The 23,990-nt window shown below is 38.6% G+C and overlaps 2 protein-coding genes across 4 annotated transcripts in view; both read right to left on the bottom strand.

Moving 5' to 3' along the window:
- zmp:0000000846 (tenascin) overlaps positions 1–7,994 on the bottom strand; it is a 67,938-nt gene extending 59,944 nt beyond the window's left edge. Inside the window, exon 1 of the mRNA XM_031317628.2 lies at positions 7,366–7,994. The gene's annotated coding sequence lies outside the window, so the exon portion shown is untranslated. The remainder of the gene's footprint in view (positions 1–7,365) is intronic.
- Positions 7,995–11,368: 3,374 nt separating this feature from the next.
- LOC116062912 (TNF receptor-associated factor 2-like) lies at positions 11,369–23,145 on the bottom strand. Of its 3 annotated transcripts, none has more exons than XR_004895047.1 (12): positions 22,895–23,145; positions 22,160–22,369; positions 20,792–20,870; positions 19,183–19,281; positions 18,785–18,946; positions 18,593–18,667; positions 17,975–18,049; positions 16,718–17,281; positions 15,512–15,689; positions 14,883–15,031; positions 12,835–14,532; positions 11,369–11,400 (listed from the first exon to the last, which is right to left on the bottom strand). XR_004895047.1 is itself a non-coding variant. In XM_031317698.2 (11 exons), the coding sequence occupies exons 2-11, from the start codon at positions 22,345–22,347 to the stop codon at positions 14,314–14,316; spliced, it is 1,788 nt and encodes a 595-aa protein (XP_031173558.1). In that variant the 5' UTR covers positions 22,348–22,369; positions 22,895–23,145; the 3' UTR covers positions 11,853–14,313. The 3 variants fall into 3 exon arrangements, 1 of the variants encoding a protein (XP_031173558.1); XR_004108138.2 differs by lacking the exon at positions 11,369–11,400 and having other exon boundaries at positions 11,853–13,527; positions 13,781–14,532; XM_031317698.2 differs by lacking the exon at positions 11,369–11,400 and having other exon boundaries at positions 11,853–14,532.
- Between the last annotated feature and the right edge of the window lie 845 nt (positions 23,146–23,990).

Genomic DNA, 23,990 nt, shown 5'->3' with positions numbered 1-23,990 from the left:
CTTCTTATCCCATATGCAGCATTCATTGGTATTGTATTGCAGATGTGTATTTTGGCACTTAAATGTACGACTGTAATTTATAACTTTTAGATGCAACACCAGACGTTTACTTTCACAGGCAATAAACTAGGGCAGACAAAGCCAGAAGTGTAAGCAAGCTTTTAAAAATAGGAAACAAACGCCAAAACCAATCTCATGATAAAACAATGTGATGAATCAGGTCGTTCGGTGAGATCAGATCATCACTACAGAAGGCTGTAACAACAGTTTAGATCAAGCGTAAAACAACTCTGATGGATTACTGGATAGGCCAGGATTGCCAGGTTGTGATAAATTCCTTTGACTGGTGTTTGTCTTCTCAATTAATAACAATTTCTATAATAATGTTGTTCTAAATGTTGGCAAACCGTTAATTAACACTTACTTTCTAATAAAGTCAACAAGTCTGCAGTTTTTAATTGTTAAAAAGTTGTCAAATTATATTTTGGTTCATTATTAGCACAAAACTTTCCATAATAAGTAAATCTATTGTAAATTAAAGAGCTAAAAAGATAAAAGCACACTGGAATGGGATAACCACCAGCTAAAAGGATTTTTCACAACCAGGCAACCCAAACAAGTTGTTCTCATTAATGGAAAATAAATCCTTTATTGATATTAGGCCATTTGTTACAATGTATAAAATGTGCCTTATTTGAAAGTGCATGGGAGGTAAATATTATGATACAATTACTTGATTTAGTGATTTATTACAAGCCTTTTTAGAAATGCACAGTCAAAACAGTGTGCAAGTTAGTGGAAATGTCCCAGTAGGCGACGGTTTGTGACTAATGTCGTACCAGCTGATTTACAAGGTTATTTTAAGATTCAACAATCTTTCATTTTACAGTCTTAACACTTCCAGAGGTTATTGTGGTATTTATAAGTACTAATGTATAAATTGTAGGCAGGCTACTTAGTAGGCCAAACCTCCGGGACCTCTTAACCTCTGGCCCTTGCTGTCATCAGGTCAGCTGCTAGCTGCTATCATCCTTGTTTGTCCTGCCGCCACGGCATCACTATTTTATGAATGAAACATGGCAGAGAAACGTAAAAGTGCTGATAACTCCTCTATATCAAAAAAGAAAGTAAGGCTCTATCTCGAGAGTAACCTCAACTTCGGTTTCAGGGGGGGCTCAACTTTTCTTAGACATGAGTAGGGGGGGTGCCCCAAGGAAAAAAGGTTGGGAACCACTGTTCTAGTCCACTGTAGACATTTATCAGGCTACCAATTTCTCTCTCTCCCTCTGTCTGGATGTCCTGTGGCAACCTCATTAATTGTGCAATGGATATAAACGCTCAAATTATAAACAGTCCCCTCTTTTTGCTTTACAAAAAGGTCCTGGAAGACCTCAGACTCAGGACGTTGCTGAACAAGACCACTTGAGCCAAGAACACCAGTAAAAACACAATCCTGTCCCAGAAGCTCAAAATCTCAGTGATGATTATGTGAATCCTACCAAAGATACTTTATGAGCTTCACAACTTATTTATTTTTAAGTCATTACTCCTAAAATGTGAATTATTCATATCATTCAAAGGCTCAATCTGATTTAGCATAGCAGTTACCACATTAGTTGTCAGATGACTGTGTTAGTGTCAATAGGTAAACCACACTGACAAGATAAAAAAAACATTCAAGTCATCAGTGCTCTCTGGTACAGGCAGCTGTGGACCCGGTTTTAAACATTATTATTAATTGCCTTATACAATAGCACAGCAACCCTGACACACCACAATGGCTCATTCTATGCTGAGTACAAGAGAAGCACATCTGTATCCTGTCTTTTTAATTACGTATTGACAAGACCCCAGGGAGTGACCTATTTTCAATGCTAACCAGTATTTAGTCAGCCAATGTGGGACATGGTAACAACATGATACAATACTGCATAAATATACATACATAAACCTTTTCTCTCAAGTCAAGTGTTCTGCTCCTGAAACTCCTAAAATAATAGTTGTCTTCTTTGTTGATGAACTCACAGGAACAGCGGTGGAAGAATTACTCAATTTTTTAAGTAAAAGTAGAAATACAACAGTGTAAATATACTCTTGCTATAAGTAAAAATGTTACTTAAGTAAAAACTCTTCAATATAAAATGGTTTGCATTGCCACGACCTCCGTAGTTACAGGAGCGTTAACACTCCTGAGGATAAACATGTCATAATGTGCAACAGCTTGTGTAAGCATCCTGAAATGTGCAGGATCGTGAAAATTATCTATTAAGTAATATAAATAGCAGGGCAATAAATAATAGGAAGTTTATGAGCGGTTCTTAGGTGGGTGATGGTGTGGAAGAGGTCTTGGTGGCATGAGGTCTTAATCATTAAGATCTGAGGCCAACTATATTGGTACTAGACCAGAAAATTACTTTTGGGAAATTTGTATTGCCTGGTTGAGTGTCGGTTCAGTTAGCACAGAGGAGAACCGCACTGTAATGATTTGTGTGTGGAAACCCAAAGATATTCAGTTAGCAATGATATAAAAAAAAAGAGAAAAAGCAGCAAATGCTCCCAAAAAAGATGCAACCAGAGAATGATTGTTTTTGCTTGAAAATTATTCAAACATTTAATCAATTTATTTATTTTGTTAAGTTGCTGATTCATTCTCTGTATGTTTTTTACCTATACAAATAGCACAACAGCTGAGGTGTTTTAATTGTCCTGAATCATTGCTACAAAACTCTAGCCACAGCTCACTTGGCTGAAGCTCAAGCAGTAAAACAGCATCCAGGAAATGGAAAATGGAAAATGTGGCTCCTGTAAAATCCACTTCCAATTGTTTGCAGCTTGATGTCCCACCCCGAACTCCCAACATATCACTTGACTTGGTTGTGCATTTGTTGACTCAACTTACTACTGTAGTTGCTGGGTTTCTCTACACACATTAATGTCCAGTGGGCCATACAATAATCTGATTGTGAGGCTCTTTTCAGTTGACTGCAGCGCTTTCTGGCAACTCCAGAGTGTACTGTGCTTAAATGACAAGGTCTTGGAATATGACTTTTAAAAGTATGAAGACTAAATAAACAGAGGAACTGCAGGTGTCTCTTCTAATCCCCTTTGACTAACTGCCAACAAACAATTCAAGACCAGGCATGCCATCACGATCGCCAATTTGAAAATATGTCTTCATCTCAGGGGGGGGGATGAGGACAGCATACGTCAGCCATGACAGCACAAGTAAGTATTTAGTTTACAGAGAATAATGGAGCCTTTTTCAAAAGTTCATCAAGGTTTGCCAACTTTAAGAAAACAAGACTAAGAGTCTACAGCCATGCTATCAGCTCTGTGAGACTTACATCAGCATGCTAACATGCTCACATTATTAGCTCACAGTATTATAATTTTAAACCTGATGATGGCGCTAGATGAAAAGTCAGAGGATCACCTTTTAAAATAGGATGTAATCTAAAGAGCGCTATAGAATTTTGATGGACATTTTTTTGCTATTTTCTAGCATTTTGTTGCCTAAACAGGAGACTACAGCAGCGCTTTGGAGCTAAATGCTAACGTCTGCATTCTAACATGCTGATGTTTAGCAGGTATAATGTTTACTATCTTCATCATTTAAGTTTAGCATGCTAACAGACAAACACAGCTGAGGCTGATGGGAGTGTCATTATTTTTGCAGGTATTTAGGTCATAATCTAATGTGTTAGTAAATATTTTGACCTGCTGGTGGTGCTAGAGGAAATATCAAGGGATCACCAAAGTCATTAGTATTTATCCTCTGGGGACCATGGATGTATACACCAAGTCTATTGCCAATCCATCTTGTGGATGCTGAGATATTTCAGCCTGGACCAAAATGGTGGACGGACACCCAACACTTCACCCACATTCCTCACCTAAATAACCCAACACTGTTACTTCTTGCAAACTACCTCACTTTAAATCAATGCACATTCCAGCCACATTCTTTCAAACAGCCATGTATCTGGGAAATGAGCAGAGTGTCCCAGCTTCTTGTCTGGTTAAAGTTGCATTAAGCAGAGTGTTTAAAATGGCGACATCAGCTGTTGCTACTGTATATAGGACTGTGAGTAGAGTAAAAAAAAGTTCAGAAAAAGACATGGAGACCTAAATCTTTCCTGGTTTTTATCATCAAGGGAAATATCAAAACGTTTCCACAAAAAAAATCAACAAACTCTGGCCACCAACGACATAAAAACTTGCATTCAAAACCCCACAGTGCCACTTTGTTAAATTAATTTCTCGTCTGTGTTTTGAAAAGGTGATTTTTTTTGGCCATACAAAATGTATTTTGTGTCTCCAAATAAAGAAAATGTAAGTAGTGGTTTCAATTTCAACCATACATTCAAAAGTAAAAGTGCATTTCAAATTAGAGAGTATTACACAGAACAATTAAAGCACTTTTTCACCAAAAACTTTTTACTTACGAGATATTTAGCGGATTTCAATCCAGCTCTGTGTCATGGCAGTTTTGGCAGTGTGTTTGGATGAATGGTGTGTCCGTTGGGCCACTGCACGGAGTACGGCGCACTGGCGCCATGGAGGGAGGCAACACACCGTTCATCAAAACACACTGCCCACACTGCCATGGCAAAGAGCTGGATAGAAATAAGCAAAGTATCTCTTTAAGAGAGAAAACCTCATGAATGCAACAAGGTTAGTTCAACATTTATAGACAAATAACATTCATGTGTAACAGCTGACCTTTGCCCTCTACAGATATTTAAAAAATAAATGCACATAGCCTCATACAATGTAAGTCTGAAGTAAATATCTACAAATAAAGTTGACCAAGTATCTCTGTGCAGACTCTGGATCAAAATCCCCTGTAACCCCACATGGGGTCAAAACGCAGTATGTTTCCATGAAACCAAACAACGCATTCATTACTCTGGTTGTTTAGTCTGAGGGGCACCGCTGGCATCAAAGCGATCCAAAAGCGATGAGGTGTTCAGGCTTTTTGAATATGTCGCTGTCATTCTGAATGTCTGGCTTATGTTCATATTACTGCCTTTGCCATTCTTGTTTGTTTCGTTCAGTCCAAAACAGAGCAAGGTGACGTCCATCTTAACTGTGGGTCAACTACCATGAAGAAACATGTTGGTTGCTGGTTTGAGCTCACAGTAATCCAAAAGTATGTTTTTCTATGGGGAAACTTTAGAGTAGTTTTAAGTTGGGGCTTTGAAATATTTACTCAAGTACTGTAATTATGTACAGATTTAAGGAATCTGTGCTTCATGACACTTTATACTTCTACTTTATGACATTTCAGATGGCAATATTGTACTTACACTACATTTATCTGACAGCCATATGTACTTTACAAATTAAAATTCTACATACAAATCTTTAGGAAATTGGTGCATTATAAGAAATATACAGTACCCACCAGTATAAATTTGAGCTTAAATGATAAGTCATTTCATTAATAAATCGATCAGTCAGTTATCAAAAAAATGTATCAGCAACAGATTTATCACGGGACATTTTTCATGCAAAAATGTCATAAATTTCATAGATTCAGCTTCTCAAATTTCATTTAATGTTGTGCTTTTTCTTGGCTTAAATTACAGTAAACTGAATAATGTTGAGGTTTGGACTGTAGGTCACACAAAAAACATTTGAAGGTCTCAATTTGAGCTCTGTTTAATGGTATATCGATAGAGATATGAAATTACCTATATCAGGGTTGAAGATTTTGGCCATAACGCCTAGCCCTAATTTCTATATAACTAGTACAGTGCCCGTTCAAAATGTGCCTGTTTGGACCGGGCCGATTGCTTGGCCTGTGGTATTGGTGCTTGTAGGATTCTCCAGAACCAAATTGGACCCCAAAATGACTTACAGAAGGACCCCAAACCATTTAATATGCAACTCCACTGTATAGCCTGCTACTGACTTACAGTGTACTTCTACATCAGAGGAAGACATTGTACTGCTACACTGACCTGACAGAGAACGTGGCAGATTCAGATTTACAAAACATCACAATTAAAATGTGGAGTAATCCGACATTTGCCTCATGGACTCATGGCAGTGCGCTAACCCATCCAGCCCATTATGAGAGCCAATCAGCGAAAAGCTGCGTTAATCAACCACCAGAACCGGACCGAGTACAGAGACGGACCCACGGACTGTGAGTGTGTGCGCAAACAAAGAGAGAGAGAGAGACAGACAGAGGGGGCGGTAGAAAAAGTGGAAGGCAATGCAAATAAAGAGAGTTTTTGTTGTTTTCGTCAACGATATTGCATGTCGATATCGCCACACTCAGCGTTTAATGACGGCGGTGGAGTCTTGTTTTGTCATTATTATTGTAAACGGATTTAACACTTCTGCAGAGGTGGTGTTAATTTCCAACCAGGCTCAGTGGCTCGACGGTTAACGTTGAAATATGGGTTTAGTTGCGGGGGTATTTTACCGACGGTAATGTTATTAGTTAGCAGCACACTTAATTAACTGGACCCAGGGTGAGTCTGATGAAAACTAACCCTAACCCTAAACTTGTTAACAAAAGGCACACTATTAACCCAATAAAGCGCGTTTTAACTCTTACGGTGGCCAGTAAAACTATTCATGGCCTGTATTCCTTCGCAGCACACAGATTAATGTTACAAGGTAGACAATCCTTTTTCATCATTGACGCGAGAAAAAGTATCCTAGACGTCATTCTAGCGTTATGCACAACCATGCTATAGTTAGCCAAGCAACTATAAAACTTCAAATTTACACAAATAGGCTGAATTACCGGTCGAGAAGAAAAAATCCTTGCTCCTCATGAGCTCCTTCCATCTTGGAAAAGCCACTCTAATATTAACTTTGGTCTTGTTCTTGTCGTTTTAATTCTCTTTTTCGCTTCCTTGGCGACTCCGTTACATGTCCACGAGAATAGGTGTGATCCTCCATCTTCAACAGGCTTTCAAATCTGACGGCAGTCCGGAGTAATCTCCCCGGCATTCGTCACGGTGCCACCGAGTGTAAAAACGCGAAAGGCGGAGCTTGAATTTCCAGGTATGTCCCTCTTTGGCTAATGTATTTCAAAGATGGAGGCGCAACATGGCTGCCACCATTCGATCGGCTCGCTCGTATGTATTCTGAACGATTCTGAATGGCAGATTCTACGATTACAAGAATACTTTGATTAGTTGGTGGAAGTAATTACACATGAATGAGCACATATTTTTGAAAGAACAAAGGGGTTTTTGCTAAGAATCAACTCAAAAAATTACACAATGTATCTTTAAATGATGTCTTTTGAGGTCATTATTTTTGAAGACATCAACTTGAGTCTCCATCACGTCCAAACATTTGTGTGTGGATTACTGGAGGACATACAGTTCTGTCTGTTACCATTTCCGTAATTTGACAAGACAGAGAGACGCAGAAGGACAAGTGGAATTCTTCAGTCAGAAGTTCATTAATTTCCCATCTGCATTCCTGTCAGCAAATCACCCCCTGAGAAGCACAGGACAACTTATATCACAGATTCTCATGAGTACTTAGGGGGAATTTCCTCTCTGTGTTTTATCCATTTGTGCATCAATGCAGGTGTCAACTATACCGTAGCCAAAAATATATGTTTGGTCCAGAGAGTCCAAAAAGTATATTGTTTCCTATCTACAAATGAGCTAAGCAGTATCTGTAACAATAACAATAACACACAAGACTGACCAAGCCAAACAAGTTAACATCCTCCAACACTGGAACATCTCTGTGGAGATTAATTTAGCAGCAGAGGAGCTGAAACAGATGGACGTGTGCAAGAGTGTGTCATCTATTCCATTCAGCAGTAGTCCATATTTGAGTGTTGGAAAGTGGATGCAAATGTTTATCCAATGCCTGCTTCACCGTGAAACCCTACACAGTTTTTATTTCAGCACAAGTGCTCCAAATTAAACAACAAAATACTTTGCTCGTTAGTCCTCCAAACACTGACAGATTTGAGAGGTTGTAATCACAGAGTTATGGCTGTACTGGAAGCTCGATGGGGTTTTTTGCCCCCAACGGCTCCTTCTAGGCAGCACTGCGACTGCTGCCTCCAAGGCACCTAACCCTAACCTTAACCCTAACCCTGACCCTAACCATAACCCCCATAGCCCCATCCTGGGCGTTGCGTTTTAACCCAAACCTAACCATAACCAGTGCCTAATCCTAGCCGTTGGGGGCAAAAAACACAGATAAACGTACTGGAAATGGACTCAATGCATGTTGCATTACAAGTTTTCAGTTGTCATTGTATTTATGTAAATATCAATCTACACGTATGTTAATATTTTTCTGTGACTTCAAATTCAGCTCACGTTTGTGAATATTTTGTAAAACATTTAACATAAAAGCTCAGCTTTTGTTCTACAAATTTTCACATGGTATTCTACAGTAGGAGTGCTCACATCAAGTACTTCTGATTATGTTACATTACATTTGGTAAAAACTCTGAACAAAGCCTCCCTCATCTGTTATAACTGGTATTATAAATTGTAACAATGTTTTCCTTCCTTAAGAATTATCTACGTGAACCAACCTTGAACCAATCCTCCTTTCCCATGGACTCTCTCTTTTTTGTCTTTCTACTCTCACATCATTAAAAGTGAATGGAGCGATTGTTAGAAAATGTATAAAACCTTGTGTGTCTCATTAAACTAAGAACATTGTAAACTGGACTCTGCTACGTGTCACTTTTTTCTCCTAGCTCGCCTCTTCTTCCAGAATCACCTGAACGTATGCCTACAGTCTATGATTTTACACTACATTAGCTAACCTTCATAATGCTAGCACATACAGCCTGTAATGTTATGCTTGCATACACAACAAAACAGCGACAAATCCACGTTAGCAGCACAAGCAGAAAATACTTATCTTAGTGAAGTAAAACCGTGGTCTTCGTCTCATGAATAGTCGATCCGAGCCACAACCTTCTTACATACTGTCTATGGCCACAACAGGTGCAGCAAAAACTCATTTCCGCAGTTAGCGTTACCAGCTAGGCTAACTATGCTAATAGCCGACCAACAGACAGAACATCGAGACTGCGGCGTAACACTGTTATTCCCTCTTCAAACCTGTCCTTTAGGGATGTTAAACTGTTGGCAGCTAGTTAAGCTTTCTTATTTAATAATATAGTAAAAGTAGCGGCAATTGTACTCTCCTCAGGCGAGTATAACGTACAGCAACAGGTGAGACAACGGATGTATTAAGAGAACGGGTGTGACTCGAGGCATAAAACCGCGCCATTGAAAATGGTGCGTTAGATTTAAGTGCCGGCTTGTCTCGCATTGCCAGACCTACCTCCAGTGGAATGCATTTTATTGTGAGTGAGCGTAAGCACCGTCCGCACTGGAGCTTTTTTATGTAGGCCTACTTTGTTGGTCAATTCAATCTACAATAATCTGTTGTATTTAATTAAATGGTCATATATTTTAATAAAAACAAAGCAACTAGTAATTTTTGCTGTTAAATAAATAAAGTGCAGTAGAGAGTACACTGTTTTAACTTGTTTTCCCATTCTGGTGATTTTGTTGTTTCTATAAGCTGCAGTGTTGGGATTCTTTTGTAATCTTTGCTCATTTTTGTCTGATTTGATTACTTACTTACTTACTTAACTTTATTCAGGACACAAAAAACGGTCCATAGCACAATAACAAACATAGCAAAAGACAGACAAATACAAGACAAAACACATACAATAAGAAATGACTACACAGAGTGTTCAGAAATTACCATATAGACTAAAACGCCAATTGTTCCATGATTAGAAAGGATACGTTGATTTTATCAAATGTTATAAATTATAATGATTAATTACATATAAATAAAGAGCTTTGGGCTGCACAGGGTTGCAAAAAAAGAGAAAAGTTTATTTTTTTCTTTCAGAAGAAAGAGGTCATGAGAGAAAAAAATACTCTGAATCATTGTCCCCATCTCCTCATCCGACCACATCCTGGAAAGGTAACCTCTATTTTGTCAGCTTTCTTCCTTTACACATTTCTGCACTTTGTCTGTGACTCAGCAAGATTCACATCCAATAACATAAAAGAGGAACAGAATTGTTCTTTTAAAAAGTTGTGTTCATGTATTATACAACATGCCCTGTAAGCAGATCTGTCTCTGTGCATTTAAGAAGTTAAAGGAAACAAACTCATTATTTTTAAATGAGCATCCGGACAGAGCTCAGCTGTGTACAATGCACAGCGTTGTTCTGAGGGTCAAACTGCACTTTATTCTTTTTATGAAGAAGTTCACTTCCAGTAATTGAAGGTCTTTAACGTATTTGTCTGAAAATGCAGATTACTCTAAATTACACTGCCCATAAATGTACAATGATCCTTGTTTCTTATTTTTAGTACACTGTGTAACTACATTCAGAGCAAGGCCATTCATTACGGGGATCCAAAGCACCCTCTAGTGAGCAAAGGTGGGAAGATGTAACTTTATTTAAGTACTGTACAATTTTGAGGTACTTGTACTCTACTCAGGTTTATTCAAATATACAATTAGCCAATATTTCACAAAAACAGCAAACAGAAACGAAAAGCCATTCTTTCCAACCCTCATCGATCATCTCAAATTAACATTGTGACCCTTTGGAGAGACCTGTATATAACCTGTATATAAAGTAGTTAAAACAAGCTTCGCCTTAAGCAGCTACAACATTAAAGTACTGCTTACACACTGATACATCAGTATTAATAATGTGATGTCAGATCTAATAATATATCTGTCACAGGGGCCATTTTTGTGCATGATGAGTACTTTTCCTGTTGATACTTTAAGTATATTTTGCTGAGAATACTTTTGTTTTTTCACCTAGGTGAAAGAATTTTGAATGCAGGACTTTTATTTTTTAGATCGTTGTACTAGTACTTTTACTTAAAGCTTTCCACTTAAAAAAAGAGTATGAAGTAATTAACAAGCTGAAACCAGCAAACCTTTATTACATACTGCATGTCCTTTTTAGCATAATACATCAATATTATCAACATCAGAATATATATATATATATATATTAGGGCTGTCCTCGACTAAAGAAATTCTTAGTCGACTAACACTTATTTGATTTTGTCGATTAATCGATTAGTTGATGTAATCGACAGAGCTGTGCTCTTTGAGAGGTGATTAAGACTAGAAAAGCACAATATAAATGTAGTTAATTAACCATCTGTAAAACTGAGTTTCTCCACAATTAATCCTGCAAAAGCACCACTTTAAATCTTGTGTTTACCAGAAATGTGCTCATAAGTTTCTTGGAAATGAGTAATTAAGCATGAATAAGCATAAAAAATGACTCAACTAAAGAAATCTTAGTCGACTAAGACCAAAACGACCGATTAGTCGACTAATCGACTAAGAGTTGGCAGCCCTAATATATATATATATATATATATATGGCTCTGATTTAAAGGTACATACATCACTCAATGAAATACCCTGTTTGGACAAACAACCAATACAAAGTGCACGGATAAAGTTGGTTCAAGTCAACTGCATCAAATTTACAGAACTGCTGTTTTGTTTTTGAAAAAACGTATTAAAGCTTACATTCAAAAAACCTTGGGAGGGTTTATATTCATGGGCCAGTATTAATTATCTCCTGGTACTTACAGAAGTAGTGACCAATGCATCATATAATCATAAAATGGCACACACACGCAGCACAAACTGAATTATAAACATATTTGGCACCATATTTTAGCATAGAACATAAAATATAACTTGCAAATACAACATTGTTAGTATACGGAGGTAATATTTGATTTTGGCACATTACAAGAACACTTAAAAAAAGTTCATGTCCATCCTACTTAATACATGCTCAGTCTTCATTGAAGTTTTTTTTTTTAAAGTTAAGAATAGAAACCCACTAATAGCATGAATCCATCAACATTAAAATGGTCTTTCAGCTTCATGATTAGCTCCTGACTCCAAAGTCCTAGTGATATCAACTATGCTTAATGACAAGGAAAGCACAATTTATTTCCTTGAAAAGTTAAAAATTGGATGCAGTTCTTCAGCGCCATCATGATTGATGTAAACAAATAAGTTGAGTATGACCTCTGTAAACCTTTAAAGCCAATGTGTCCTCAAAATCTAACAGACATAATCATATATTGCACTCTAGAAGGAATCATAAGTCCTTACTGCACAAAGGGGGTCGTCCTGGCCTGTTCAAACCATCTTGACAAAGGAAAAGTTGGTATATAGATATAGAATTAATAAGGTATTCAGTAATACTATTTTTATTATAATGTCTTGTGTATATTAACATTGATATATAGATTATCTCAACATTATGATATGAAAGAAGATAAGATACATATTTATAAATTGCTATTAATATAGGCAGCTGCTTCTGTTGAACAGACGCAGCGCCAGATATAACATAATAACTATTCTATGATTATTTTGATCCAAACAAATACAAATAAATGCGTTCACACCTGGCTCACAGAGTAAACCAATGTGAAACTCCATAGTGAATAATGAATTGAAGCCTCCCATGCACAGAGAGGTTTCAATACAGCTCGAGACTGGTTTTCAAACAGGCCAGCGTGAACCTTAAAAACCTCAGCATGCATGCTAAGTAAGTAGAACAGCAATCTCTGGTGGACACGAAGAAAAATTACATGTTTAAACAGATATGTTGATTTTTGTTGTGCCTTATTGGAAATCAGTGAGAGCACATTTCAAACACTGAAGAGTTATCTTGGGCTGCACTGAACATGTCAATAATGGCCCGTGACCTACAACAAAGTATTACAATCTCTGCTTTCATTTCTTATTTCAGCCTCCACACACATTTACCTCATGTATATTTGCACCAACATATATATTAGATTCACATCAGTATTCTATCTTAAGAGCAGCAGAAACACATACGCACTGTATACTTGTATGGACAGAAAACAAGGAACAAACAATTCCTTCATTTCGTGGAATCTGTGTTGACCTCAGTCTGTGGTGGGGGCACAGTACTATGTGTTGAGATGTGAGCTAGTGAGCATATCCTGGGGGAAAACTCCCGCTATGTATGTTTGTCAGAGTTTTATGCCTCAGGCTTGACTGGCAAGCTGCCCTGACTCCTTGGTAACTCCACTGTATCTTCCACAGATGTACCAAACCACCAATCAGAACCACCAACCCCTAATAGGAACAAATACGCAACACTAACTTTACATGTAAATAGCCTGGTTCCAAAGACATGCAGGCAATGTCCACCATCACGGATGGCTAATTCACTAACAAGTTTAACAACAAACGAGGAACCTTTCATAAAGCTCAGTCAAAATAAAGAGCCATTTTATACTTAAAAGGCCAGCGGCATGCACTTTGCGCAAAAAAAAAAGGCAAAGAAATGCCTGTAATCTTATTCATAACATAACTCCACGTTTGTCTATGCAAATTCACTCGACACTGGAATTGAGAAGCTCACAATATCCACAATCTGCAAGAAAAAAGCAAAAACTGCATCAAGCCATGCTCTAACGCTATTATAAGTCATCAGAATGATCACATCAACTATCTATAATCTACAACCCCGTTCTAACACAGTCTGCATGTTCTGTAACATCCCTTCAAACGTAGGAGATTAAAAAAAGATGCAATTCAGTCTTTTTCACTCCATCATAACTGTTCACTTTGACATCTCTGCTTCTACTTAGCACTACACTGACCACGTTGCACTGGGGCTCGCCTCTGTGTCCTTTAATTGAAAACTTATGTGCACAACTCAAGTGACATTTGATCCACCATGGGATCGGTGTTGTGACACTGTATCTATAATCTACAACCCTGTTCTAACACAGTCTGCATGTTCTGTAATATGCCTTCAAACGTAGGAGATTAAAAAAAGATGCAATTCACTCTTTCACTCCATCATACAGTAACTGTTCACTTTGACATCTCTGCTTCTACTCAGCACTGCACCGACCACGCTGTACTGGCGCTCGCCTCTGTGTCCTTTAACTGAAAACTTATGTGCACACCTTAGGTGACATTTGATCCACCATGGCAGCGGTGTTGTGACGTCAAAAGAAAAAAGGGTTTTGCACCCGAAATGTAAAGCAATGACGGTGGTTTCTCGCATAGTGATCACAAGGATATGACAATGCCAACACCGTCTGGACGGAGCAAACTGCAGCCACATGCAGCACACAGTTGCAAGCATGTTTGTCTCCCTAAAGCTGCAGGGGACAGTAAGATACCTGAACAGAGCCCTAAAGGGACCACGATTGAGACCCAAATGAAGCCTTAATGGTCAAAGAGCTGCGTGGTTTGCCAAACCGTACCACCCTGTGGGGCCGTCTAGAGGCCGGTGAGGTCCACGATCGCCTTGATGAAGATTGTGTCGTCGCGGATGTACGAGTTCTTGGCATCGAGCTTGGAGAGCGGGCAGAAGAGCGGACAGCCGCTGGCGATGTTCATCTCGCTCACCGGTCGCTGGAAGGAAGAGGAAGTGACATCAGGTCGAAAAGCGTCGATGATGTGCTCCCTGTTGCTCTGGTCCAGCAGCATCAGAGTCACCTGGAAATAAGACAAATGTTAGAGATGTTTACATGCTTCGAACAGCGTTTGTCTACAGTTGAAGACTCCAGACCAAATTTGTCTCTGCATGAAAAAACGACACAAAAGAACCCTGTTCAACTTTTGCTGCAACCTAACGCATGGCGCTGCGTTGGCCAAACAAATACACGCAAGCAAATAGTTCTAGTAGATTACTTTGTTTTCTGATTTACCTCGCGATCGGCAGAACAAAATAATAAAATAGTCCACGCAATTTTCAGCATCTTTTTTTCTATGTTACCTTAGTAAATAAGGACAAACGCAATTTAACTGTTAAGCAAAATCTTCTGCTTTGTCTCTAGTTCTTTTACCTTCTGGTTGAAAGGCCATTTGAGCAGAGCGTCACTCAGTCCCCTCATCACCACAAAGAACAAGGACAAGTGGCTGCCACGCCCTGTCCCATCTCCATTCAGATAGATCCGCAGACACATCTTATAGCCGTACTTACTGGTATAGAAGGCTGAAAGGAAGAAAGTGAGCAAAATTTAGCTTTAGTCATCTGCAGATAATGAGGCTTCTGTAAAGTAGAGGTCTAAACAGATTAACTGGTTTATAGTAACCAGGACCTGACCCACGAACAAAGTAGGGCAGGTAGGGTCTCGTTGTATGGCCTCAGGTCTCGAGTTTATGTATAATACCTGAGTGGATGTGCACGTACTTGCTATTAGCTAGTGCGTCATAATCATTGCAGGAGAAAAATGTCTATTTTGGGGTGGGAACTGGAGGGAAAATTACATTTTTTAACTCAACTACTCATTCATAGATGGATTATCATGTTACTGTTCAGGTCGACCAGGTCTGATTGTCCTTGGGTCCCTTTTGGATCCGATTACTTTTTAAATTTTTTTTTAAATAACTAAGATTTCTACTGTTCTGTTTTGGAATGGGTCCATAATTTTGGACCGATGATCTTCTAATCTGTAGTAATGGACAATGTTACCTGGTGAAAACATGGCAGGGGCTCGACCTGCGATGGCATCCTGTCTCTTTTTGGCGAAATCGGAGATCCTCCAGACAAAGACGCCATCAAAGGTTGTGGCAGACATTTCCCTCAGCCGGCCCTCCATCTCAGCGACTGTTAGGTCCTTCAGCCCCACTGTCCTCTCCAGCTGTCGCACCTGGAAAACAAACGCACGCTGTTTTAATCTGAGATCACAAATTCTTTATTAAACATACCTGCAAACTCAGAAGGGCTGAAAAAGGTGACACATCTCTCCCCCTGTAGCGTTAACTAGCGTCCCGTGCGGCGATGTTTCAGTTCCCTCTAACGTCTGTTTTCGGAGCATCAGAGAGAAGCGCAGGCATTTAAGTGGCACCTAAATAAGGCACCGAAATCCGCGTTGCTATTCGGTCCGGTAGATAACGGTCGTTAAGGCACCGGCGCCGTATTAGCACCACCGCCCCCCAAATAAAAACTCTTCGGATCTACACGATTCACGTGGATGACATTTTCCCATTCAAAACGGCAATTTTCGCCGAAAAGCAACTAGTTTGCAGGTATGATTAAATCCAGTTACTTCTATTTGGGGGACAATCATGCTCTATGTTTTGAAACTACAGTTCCCATAATGCTTTGGTGGATGTGAATGTAAACAGGAAGTATAATGTCACTATGAATTTTGTGAATAACGCTGTGAGCTACAACTTGAGCCCCATGTTTTTAGCCCATTTTCTAAAAACATTTTAGCAAATTGGCACCATTAAAAGTATGCCGAATTAGTTATAAGGAGTTTCTGTTTGCAGTGTACCCATGGATTTACAGACAACTATTACTGGATTTCTTTAGTGAAGAAAACTTAAAAACGTGTTGATTCTCAGGCAAGTTCTGAAGATATAAAGACCGTCTTTTTTCTATGCTTTCTAAGCTGATTTATTCGCGACGTACATCAGAGATAATGATATCCCCAAAAAGTGTATGTATATATATATATACATACATATATACACATATATACACACATGTATATATACATGTGTATATATACATATATATATATATATATATATACACACATGTATATATATACATGTATATACATGTGTATATATATACATGTGTATATATATATATTTAACTTATAGTTATGACTCCCAGAAGTTGGAGTGTGACTCAAACTGCAGCAAATGGGCGCAGTTCTAGTCCTACCTTGTTACTCAGAGCCTCGATCTTGTCCTGGTCCAGCTTGTGCTGACGATTGCTGGCCTCCATGGTGGTGGCAAACCTCTCCACCTCTCTGTTCAGGACACACACCACATTTTCAAACGTGCCGGATTTAACTTCGAGCTCCGTACACCTGCGACCCAGCTCCACCACCTTGGTCTTCTCGCTGTGGAGCTGGAGCTCTAGCGCCGCACCCACCGAGCTGGGCAGAGGCGTGAAGGAGGTAGACACAGACAGAGTGGGAGCCAGAGTGGGTGGTGGAGGGAGAGGAGCTGAAGCCGGGGGACCAGGGGGACCGGAGCTGGAGGATGAGGAGGCGGCGGCTCCCTGCACGGGAGGCCCAGAGGAGGTGGTGCTGAGCTGGGAGACTCTGGCCTCGAGCTCCCTGAGAGACTGTTGGAGTTCCACCAGTTTGTGTCCAGCTATTTCCAGTCCCTGGGGCTGCAGGCCCTCCATGCTCACTTTCATGCCCATAATGTAGTGCAGCAACAGATTGAGGTGCTCGTAGGCATAGGCACGCTCATGGTCATGAATCTTTTCCTTTTCCACCTACAAAAAGGGACAGGAGGGAAATGAAATAGAACCAATAAATCCATCAGCTGTATACTGTAATGAGTATGTATACTGTGTATGAAAGTTATTGGGGTGAAGACGAGGGTCAAAAAAGCGAGCCTTCAAAAAAGCGAGCCAGAGTAGGATCCAAAGGATCCTACTCTGGACTTTAAAAAATAAAAAGCATTACACTCTATTTTTGAATAAAGAGCTGCTAAGTAGACGATTATAACAGCCACAGAATTAGTGAAACAAACACATGCGGCAGCTCTGTGGCTTCAAATGCCCCGCAGTACCTCCCCCCCTAAAAATAATCTATTTGAATTAGATCAGATTATGCTATAGCCTGCGGTGTGAGATCAGATGCCAAACTGTCCATCAAATTAATTATATGATGCCTGGGATCACATGGGTGAGTGTTAGAGATGTTTCTTCCAAACCTTAAAATGAAAGCCATCTTTGTGATGTATATATTTGATTTTTGACAATAAATCTCAGAGGGAAAAATTAATCTGGGTTGAGAAAAAAAGTAAAAAACCCTTGCCCTGCTCTTCCAAAAAACAAGTCAGACAACCCTCCCTCTTCCCTGACCTCCTCTCCTACCACGCTAATAATGTTCATACAGTCCCTAATTTGAATGTGTGAATATATAGAAGTTATTATCAAGAAGACTTGAATCAGGCTACTTACAGACATATCACATCCCACGACATGAAATCGACAAGGAGTTCTGAATTTGCTGCAGAACTTAATGTGGTCCACATACTAAAAATAAAAACAATTAAAAGCCAATAAGTATTGTTAGCAACTTAGCATAGGAGCGCAGACAGCTGATTAGCAACATGTTTAGCTGTTTAGAAGATATTTTAAGATTCCTAAAAGACTCTTCTAACCATCTGGATGAAAAATTATTCCAGAAATACTCAATAAAAATGATTTTCAACCCCGTTTTTCAAGTCTTTTTTCTAATCCAAACAAAGATGGTAGCCTAAAGTGAAGTGATACTGAGGCTACTTTGTTATTTTAATTTTTCATACAAAAATACCACCTTTATAGCAAGGAAATATGTCATTTTCAGCAACCTGAATAGGAAATAGAATCACATCTTTCTATCTTGACAGGATATGTTTTCACTCAAATGGTTAGGAAAGTCTTTGAGGTGTCTGAAAATACCTTCAAAGTACATGTTTTTCAGGCGAAACAAATCAGCTCTGTGACTTGAATGTAATCATAATACAAGAAAGGCACAAACTGGACATCCTGCAACAAAATGTCTTCATCTTGTCTGCACGTTGTTTACAGAGTCACCTTTTCTCTGGGTATTTTCTTCTTGGCACAGCCTTCACAGATCATTGGGTACTTGGGACAGATCTCATCATGTGCCTAAAAAAACAACAGTGTTTCTTTTAGAGACACACAAAGAGCGGCTGTGATGTGTTGTGCTGCACCAGCTCAGACAAGCCGAGCATCTTAGCTGAGTTTAAATAAATCATTTCTAACCTTGATGTTTTTGAAGTGAAATGGCTCCTTGCAGTACTTGCAGTTGAGTGTTCTCTCCGGGCACTCTCGCTCATTATGGCGCTCCTGTTCATTGAAGCGGATTCGTTCTTTACAGGAGGGGCAGGGGATGATCATGAACTCACACTTCCCTTCGTGGTTTAGCTGTAAAAAAAAAAAAAAAAGAAAGAAAAGTAGAGCTTTAAGTTGCTAACAGTACTGCAACCTCTAGTACCTTCACTGTCTATTTATATACATATCAAGGCAGGCAAAGCTAGCAAAATGTAAAACATAAGTTCATAAACATCAGGAAAAACCCATTTTTGGTTCACTTAAAATCAATAAAAACAAAATACCAAACATAAATGTAAAGCAAAAAAAGAAATCCTGAAAGTACTCACCTCATACTCTTTAATACTGCCTTTCCACGTGCAATTTTCATTGATACAAATAGCTGAAAGGTTTTCAACTTCCCTTCGAACTGCATTGTCAGGAAAAGCCTGAAAAAAACAAAAGGATTCGCTGTCACACTGCAAATGTTCTGCACCTGCCCTGTTCCATTTTATAGATTATTTACATGCAGGATAGCTGTATATTCAAAACTTCCTTCAGCGCCACCAACTGTAAGTTGACATGTGTTTTTAGGAGTGCACTTGGAAGAGCATTTTTCCTGCATGTCTGCTCACAAATGAAGCATGAGGCACCTTTTTTGTACAAAACTATGGCAACAGATCAGTGAGCCGTAAATGTCGGTTTGGAGCGGGACAGGCAAGTTCATTCTCATCCACTATGACAAGCAGTGGAAGACAATTCTTGTCCAGTTTGCACAAGAATATAGAGAAAAAAAAGGGAAAGGGAAATAGACATAGAGAGACCAAAGAAAAATGCATTTAATTGTAACATGTAGGATTTTGAATGCAGGACTTGACTTGTAGTGGAGTATTTTTTCACATTGTGCATTGGTACTTTTCCTTTCTCTGGGACTATGCTTGACTAAAAGAAATAGCTAATCTTTTCACAGTCAAAATGAAACTGAAAGTGGGTAAAACCGGTCAAAAAGAAACTGATCAAGTCTTTCAAATTTAAACAGCTGTATTTTGTCCTTGAAGACATTTGTAACTAGTGGTTAGTGTACTAAGTAAATATTTAAATGCATCTTGTCTGACTTTTTATTCCTTGTTTTACTGTAAAGCACTTTGTGATCTTGTTTCAAAGTTTTTAAAGTTTATTTAAAGTGATAAGTATTATTTACATTTTTGTTATATTCGGTCGGACAAAATAATAAATTTTAATACTTTTTAGACAAAACTATTCATCGATTACTGAAGAAAATTAGCCCCATTTCTGAGTGCTTCGATTACTGTAGCTGCCATGGTGCAAATTATGTCATATTATGTCATAGTAGTAGTACACGGGCCTCTGTAAAAGGGGACTGTGTGATACTATTTAGACGCACCACTTCTGGACAAAACGTATTTTCAATAATAGGAGGTAAACTCTGGAATAGCTTGCCCCTCCCAATAAGAGTGTCCTACATTTAACATCTTTAAAACTCAACAGTGGCTCCTAGAAAACCAGAGATGCACTCACTTTTAACTGTCACACATTTCATCACCCATACACTTTCACTGTTACATTGAATGCAGCATAGAGGTGGATGAATAATATCTTTGTCATCATGTATTTTTGTTTTGTTTTGTTTGTTTGTTTTGTCAACATATATGTCATCATTATGTGTACCTTTTAATGTATAGTGAATGAGTGCTGTATGTGCTGGCTGTCTCTATGTTAGTCCTATGTCACCTGCCTAGGGACTGCAGATGAAAAGTATATTATATATTATATTTACATGGTGTTTTTTATACAACAGTGTTCCTAAATATCCATGGTCCCTATCAAATAAACCAATAAAATAAAAAATATAATGTTCGCCAAAATTTAATTCAACAGAAATTCCAATTAAAGAAAAAAGTTTTGTTCTTAACTGGATAAACATGTATTAATACTCACACATCCTTGTTTCAAAATCGACGTAGGATCCTCAAAGATCTCCTCTTTAATGCAGGCGCTGCATTTCTGGGGTCCATTACTGCAAAAAAAAACAAAAAAACATTTATACTCTGATTTACTGTAAATCCAACATATGCAAGTACATTTACTCAAGTATTGTAATTTAGTACAATTTTGAGGTACATGTACTTTACTTTAGTAATTCCATTTTATGCTACTTTAAACTTCTACTTCACTACAATTCAGAAGCAAATATTGTACATTTTACTGCACTACAATTATTTAATAACTTTAGTTACCTCTTAGATTCAGATTATTAATAACACATAAATGATCATATATTATTATAGATTGAGATACCCAGACGTTTATAAATCAGATAAACATTCATCAGCTGCGTGATTCTTATACATGAATGCATCAATAATTATTAAGGCTGGATAAAATAATCGATTTTTTTTTTTGATATCAGAGTGATCTGATATCAAATAATAAAATCCCGAAATCGATCTTTTAATATATGCTTTTTCAATGTTCAGTAAGTACATTAAACACAATTTTTCGGGGGGAATTCTTAATGTAAACATTCACTTGGTGCATTATAAAAAAATATTTTTGATCTTGATTGTACAATTTACAGCATAAGTTCTCTGAGAATGTCTTTTATATCCAAGCAAAATTGGCATTGTAACTGATATTTCCCTAACCTAATTGATATCGAATCGAAAATGTAATCAAATCAAGACCTTGTGAATGGAGATTCGGGGAATCATTGGCGATACCCAGCCTTAATAATTATAATCCAACAATATAATATATACTGTATTATTCTGAAATAGGCCATTCTTCATAATGAGTACTTTTACTTTTGGTACTTTTAGTATATTTTGATCCAGGACTTTTACTTGTACCAGAGTATTTCTACAATGTGGTGTTGCTACTTTCCTTAAGTAAAATATCTGAGTACTTTTTCCACCACTGCAGACACCCCCAAAAATACAATAATAAAATATATCAATCTGAAATGGTCAGTCTGCATAATGAGTTACATATGACTTAGACTTGTTACTTTCAGTGAATTTTGATGTTAACATTTCTGGTCGAGGCAGATGGCCGGCCACCAAGAACCAGGGTCTGGCTGAGGTTTCTTTCTGTTAAAAGGAAGTTTTTCCTCGCCGCTGTAGCACTAAATGCTTGCTATTGAGTTTCTGTAAATTATAGAGTGTATAGAGACCTACTCTATCTGTAAAGTGTCCCGAGATAACTTTAGTTATGATTTGACACTCTAAATAAAATAAAATTGAATTGAATTGAATGTTCCTTCCTAAAATACACCGTGCACACACTCTGGGTGATGCCGTCCCTCACCTCACGGTCCTGTTGAAGCAGTAGGAACAGAAGCGATGTCCACACTGGGCTTGAAACGGTCGTCTGAGTATGTTGTGGCAGCAGTTGCACAGGTGCTTGTCCTCCAGCTTGTTGCCCAGGATCTTCTTGGGGAAGCCGGGTTTATTGCTCTCCATGGACGAGGGAGGGGACGGCTCCTGTGTGGCCATGGTTTCTGTTCACACGTCACACCTAGAGGGGGAAGAAGATGTGGAGAAGACTACAACGGTGCAACAGTTGCAGACAAGAGTGATGGTGAATAATGCCCGCTTAGCTGACACTGACAGCCTTTAAAACGTGAGTGTGGAGTCTTCTCCAGCTCTAATAACCAGCAGCAGTAATGGTTCCTCATCACAGGCCAGCTGAAAGGCCCACACCCTTTGTTTACATTTCGAGTCTGCATTCAGGGCTCCTTCTTGTGGTTCACTTGGCACAAAATGATGCTGCCGCCTCTCATTCTACTCAAACAATACACGCTCTGCTCATCCTACCCAGTAACGACGCTGACAAATCGCACATCCATTGTCTCTCCTCTGCTTCCTTTTGCCTTCCTTGTCGCTGTTGCTAAGCTATCAGCATCCTGTTAGTCAGGAGTGGTACCCAGCACGCCGCCACGCCCCTTTGATATCTCAAGCTTGCAGCCCGAAAAGGACCATTTACCAACTGGAAAAAAGCTTTTTTGAAAATGCTGTTGCAATCACTAGAGTGTGTACTTACCAGCGGCTTTTTTAGTCTAAACTGTCATCGCGTGCAGAGGCTGTGAAATCACCCTTCCTGGTCGCAGGTAGTCGCTCGCGCAGTGTGCCGATATTATTTGTGGTTTCGCAGCCGACTGGAGGAGTTTTCTTTAACGTTAGCCACATAATATAGATGTGGACCCCCAAAAGCGACGGCTGTTATTGTCCAATATCGCCATTGCACTTTCAGACTGGGTGTTACGTCATGCAGTGGGCTGCACGCGGGTTGATAGGCAGACGAGCTGCGGAGGCGCGCGTGTCATTGGTTCAAAAACTCACGAGTGGGCGGATTTGCTTTGTTGTGAAATAAACATCCAGATAACAGATTTTTATAAATGCACATTACATGCGCGTTTGTTTTTAATGTTCCTGCTTTTTGCATCTGCGTTTTAATGTTTGTTTTTCATCTTTTCTTTTTGCAGCTTTTTGTATGAAATGTGCTGATTTATTTATATATTTATGTATAATATTTATATACACCATTTATAAATTGTTTACAGTGGTGGAATACATATAAGCAACACCACAGTGTAGACATGTTCTGTTAAGTAAAAGTACAAAAAGTATGAGCATCAAAATAAAGTACCAAAAGTAAAAGTACTGTATTATATACATAGCCTATATATTAACTACTTTATATGCTGCTGGGCAGCTTTATCTATGACAAGACATCAGGATTTATTTTTCATTGATTGTATTTTGTATGATTATGAAAGTAAATAAAGCTGTCAAATAAATGTAGTGGAGTTGAAGCATCATGTAGCAGAACATGGAAATACTCAAGTAATGTGCAATGACCTGAAAATTAGGTACAATAAGGCATCCTTTATCAAGAGTCTGCACTGGTGAAAAGTATTCTGAACTTTTACTTTAAGTAAGAAAGCAGTGATACCACAGTATAAAAATACTCTGAAAAATACTAAGAAAAGGCCATGCATTCAAAATGTTGGAGTTAAAAGTACAAGAGTTCCCTCTGAAATTAAGTGGAGTACAAGTATAAAGTGGCATGGCATAAAAAATACTCAAGTAAAGTATAAGTACCTGAAATTTGTTATTAACTAAATTAACAGTACTTG

This window comes from Sander lucioperca, chromosome 14 (genome assembly GCF_008315115.2).
Source record: "Sander lucioperca isolate FBNREF2018 chromosome 14, SLUC_FBN_1.2, whole genome shotgun sequence".
Taxonomy (NCBI): domain Eukaryota; kingdom Metazoa; phylum Chordata; class Actinopteri; order Perciformes; family Percidae; genus Sander; species Sander lucioperca.
The sequence above is the reverse complement of the archived record's forward strand: the minus strand, read 5'-3'. Positions and strand labels throughout refer to the sequence as shown.

What these genes read in the sequence shown, in the direction of transcription:
- LOC116062912 (XM_031317698.2), bottom strand. Translation starts at nt 22,347, where the DNA reads ATGGCCACACAGGAGCCGTCCCCTCCCTCGTCCATGGAGAGCAATAAA. An exon ending in AGAAAATACCCAGAGAAAAG is followed by an intron (nt 18,050 to 18,592) that starts GTGACTCTGTAA and finishes TTTTATTTTTAG; the next exon opens with TATGTGGACCACATTAAGTT. An exon ending in CCCTGCCATGTTTTCACCAG is followed by an intron (nt 15,032 to 15,511) that starts GTAACATTGTCC and finishes TCTTCCTTTCAG; the next exon opens with CCTTCTATACCAGTAAGTAC.